Source organism: Gadus macrocephalus, chromosome 12, assembly GCF_031168955.1.
Source record: "Gadus macrocephalus chromosome 12, ASM3116895v1".
Classification (NCBI taxonomy): domain Eukaryota; kingdom Metazoa; phylum Chordata; class Actinopteri; order Gadiformes; family Gadidae; genus Gadus; species Gadus macrocephalus.
The window spans coordinates 6,047,037-6,050,496 of record NC_082393.1 but is presented as its reverse complement, the minus strand read 5'-3'; the positions used below and the strand labels follow the sequence as shown (position 1 = coordinate 6,050,496).

The window sequence follows — 3,460 nt, the reverse complement described above, 5'->3', positions numbered from 1 at the left end:
GAACATAAATGACACATAGAAATAGAGAAGCCCATAACAACACTACACATGATGAAACATAGGGCAGTGAGTTTTGTTGAGGGTCCTCGCTACGTCTACTGTCTACTGTCTACTGCTATCGATGTCCAGTCCCCAGTTCATTTTCCAGCATTCCCACTTGCTTCAGCACCATTGTGCTGCACTTATAAACATCAGATCCAGACAGGAAATCGAGAATTTGAAAAAAACAAACGTAATTTAGCAGTTTTTGCTCGTGAGCATCTGAGCAGATAAGATGCTCAAGTATCAGAATTGTGTAATTGTCTTGGCAATATATTAATCAGATCTCAGCAGGAAGTCAGCCTGAGAGGGCAGGACACAGCGATAAACTAAACACAACTGCTTGCTTGCTCACAGAAGCCAGTGAAGTAGGGTTATTTAAAAAGAAAAACTTATACTGCAGTGTAGTGCCTTGTGTAAGTATAATAATCTGGATCCAGTTCTTATAATATATCCATGAGGTCCTGAGGTCAGTGGTGGTTCCTTGGCATTTCTCAACCACTCTCTCTAACTCCTCTGTTTCTCTCTAACCCTGTTCTCTCTCTGGCTCGCTCTCTCTCTCTGCTTCTCTCTCTCGCTCTCTCTCTCGCTGCCTCTCTCTCTCTCTCGCTCACTCGCTGCCTCTCTCTCTCTCTCTCGCTGCCTCTCTCTCTCTTCTCTCTCTCTTCTCTCTCTCTCTCTCTTCTCTCTCTCAAATCTCTCTCTCCTCTGCCTCTCTCTCTCTCTCTCTCTCTCTCTCTGTCTCTCTCTCTCTCTCTCTCAGCTCTCTCTTCTCTCTCTCTCTCTCTCTCTCTCTCCTCTCTCTCTCTCTCTCTCTCTCTCTCTCTCTCCCTCACTCTCTCTCTCTCTCTCTCTCTCACTCTCTCTCTCTCTCTCTCTCTCTCTCTCTCTCTCTCTCTCTCTCTCTCTCTCTCTCTCCTCTCTCATCTCTCTCCTCTCCCCCCCCCCTCTCTCTCTCTCTCTCTCTCTCTCTCTCTCTCTCTCTCTCTCTCTCTCCTCTCTCTCTCCCTCTCCCTCTCTCTCCCTCCCCCCTCCCTCTCTCTCTCATCTCTCTCTCTCTCTCTCTCTCTCTCTCTCTCTCGTCTCTCTCTCTCTCTCTCTCTCTCTCTCCCATCCAGGTGGACTCCCAGGGCAACATCCTGCTCAGCACCCTGGAGGTTCACAACGAGGTGGCCGGCAACCAGCTGACCACCAGTGTGCGCGAGGGCCGCAACTCCTCCTGCGTGGGCCTGGACCACCCGGTGATCCAGCACCGCAAGCCCAGCGCACCGCTGGGCTCCAGCCGCCACAGCCTGGACCGCAACCAGATCTCTAATCCCCGGAAGTCCCGCCTCCGCCGGCGGTCGTCACAGCTCAAGATCAAGATCCCGACCTCACGGACGTCAACTCCATCGACCGGTGGTTCGCGGATCATCTTCCCGTTCGCCTTCTCGCTGTTCAACCTCATCTACTGGCTGTATTACGTCAACTAGCGCACGCCGCCTCGTCTGCCGCCGCTGTCGACCTGAATCCCCCGCTGCGTAAGGTCCACCCAAGCGCCCCGCTGTGTCGTTTGTCTCGTCGGCCGTCTTCTGAAGACGAGCCAGGAGCCGTCTGTGTGTTTTGTCGGAACTGAAGAACGTAAACGTCGGTTGAAATCCAATCCGATTCCTTTTCTTTTGCTTCAAAGAGTGAAGACTTTAACAAGGAAACGCGTACTTGATTGCAACTTCCGAGCACAAAGTTGCGATTCAGAATCTAAATATGAAGAAAATGGTTCAGTCTACGGAAAAGATGTATTTTTCTGAGACTTCATGTTAACTACTGTCCTCTTCCTGGAGCTGTGGGTGGTATGTTGGGACAGGGCAAACCCAGCCATCTTCCCAAGATCTGCAGCGTTGTGAATGGAAACGGTTATTAACAGTGCTTTATGCCAAGTATCACAACTGTAGCCATGCTGTCAGTACATCATACAGTGTGTACTGACTGCATAACCAATTCTAACTTCTGTCAAGGAAACAATGAAACAAGCAAGATTTCTAGATTTCACGCATCATGCTGTGACACTCGTTCACGTCTATATCACGGAAGCCATTATATGCATCCAGATGAAGCCCCTTCTATGTGTGTTCATACACGTTTTTAACGAGAACAGATTCGTATGCCTTGAGGTTGACAATGCAGAATATTCACTTGTTTTTGAAGTGCAAAAGGAAGCTTGATCGATCAAAGGGTTGCTGTGCTGTGTTATGTGTAATAATAAGATATTAAATATGAAAAATGTTATTGATAAGATATTGATAAATATAATATCCAGTATTTGGGGTTTTATTGATACAGACGTACGATGACAGAACACATACCAGCATAAAGGAAAGATAAGTTATTTATCTAACAGGCAGAGACATCACTTTCGGTAAACCGGAAGAGAGAATTTATCTTTAAATATTTCAACATGAATAACCATTAGGACATGATGAATGCTGTTTTTTCTTTTCATCTACAGAATTAAATCTTTATATTCCGGACTCCTAGAATGACGTTTGCATAGTTTGAATATTTTATAAATGATACAGAACATATTTGATATTTGCATATTTCTTCTTGTTATGATATTTCAGGACTGTTATGCCCACACACACACACACACATATATATTATATATGTATATATATATGTATATGTGTATATATATATATATATATATATGTATATATACATATATATACATATATATATATATACATATGTCTATATATATATATATATACATATATATATGTATATATACATATATATATATGTATATATATATATATATATATATATATATATATATATATATATATATATATATATATATATATATATATATATATATGTATATGTATACATATGTATATATACGTATATATACATATATATGTATATACACATATGTATATATATATATATGTATATAATTGAAATGCAAAACCTTTATTACAACTGGACGAAACAACTTTGTATTTCTCCTGGACGGTTTACACTGCAGGCTTCGATCTGGATTTAAACTGTCAGGTGACTTATGACGTATCTTGTCGCCAACAACTTTGTACGAGTTCTCGTACTTTGTCAGGTTGTACTCGAAGAGCTTCACATTGGTATTCTGTCTGGTATGTTTTGCTCGGTGGTCCTGTTCGTTTGCATGTTGATTTTCGTTAGATATGTTGCACAAACCATATTTTGCTCATCCTCCTTCCCCAAGTCTGTTGTAAATATAATATGCCATATCACAAGGTGTCGACCTTCTCATTCTTTTTTTGACATGTTTTATGATGTTAAGATTTCAATCAATCCCAGAATATGTTTTCTTATTGAGACGCAGAATAAAGGGAACACGAAGGAAACGAAAAAATGTAACACACGATGGAAGAGATGGAAAGGAGAAGAAAGAAGAGAA

General features: G+C 41.8%; 1 protein-coding gene across 1 annotated transcript in view; it reads left to right on the top strand.

Annotated features, from left to right (window-relative positions):
* gabrb3 (gamma-aminobutyric acid type A receptor subunit beta3) overlaps positions 1–2,555 on the top strand; it is a 41,741-nt gene extending 39,186 nt beyond the window's left edge. Inside the window, 3 exon segments of the mRNA XM_060066583.1 lie at positions 1,158–1,401; positions 1,404–1,441; positions 1,443–2,555. Coding sequence (XP_059922566.1) covers positions 1,158–1,401; positions 1,404–1,441; positions 1,443–1,511 — 351 coding nt within the window. The 3' untranslated portion in view covers positions 1,512–2,555.
* The last annotated feature ends 905 nt before the right edge of the window (positions 2,556–3,460 follow it).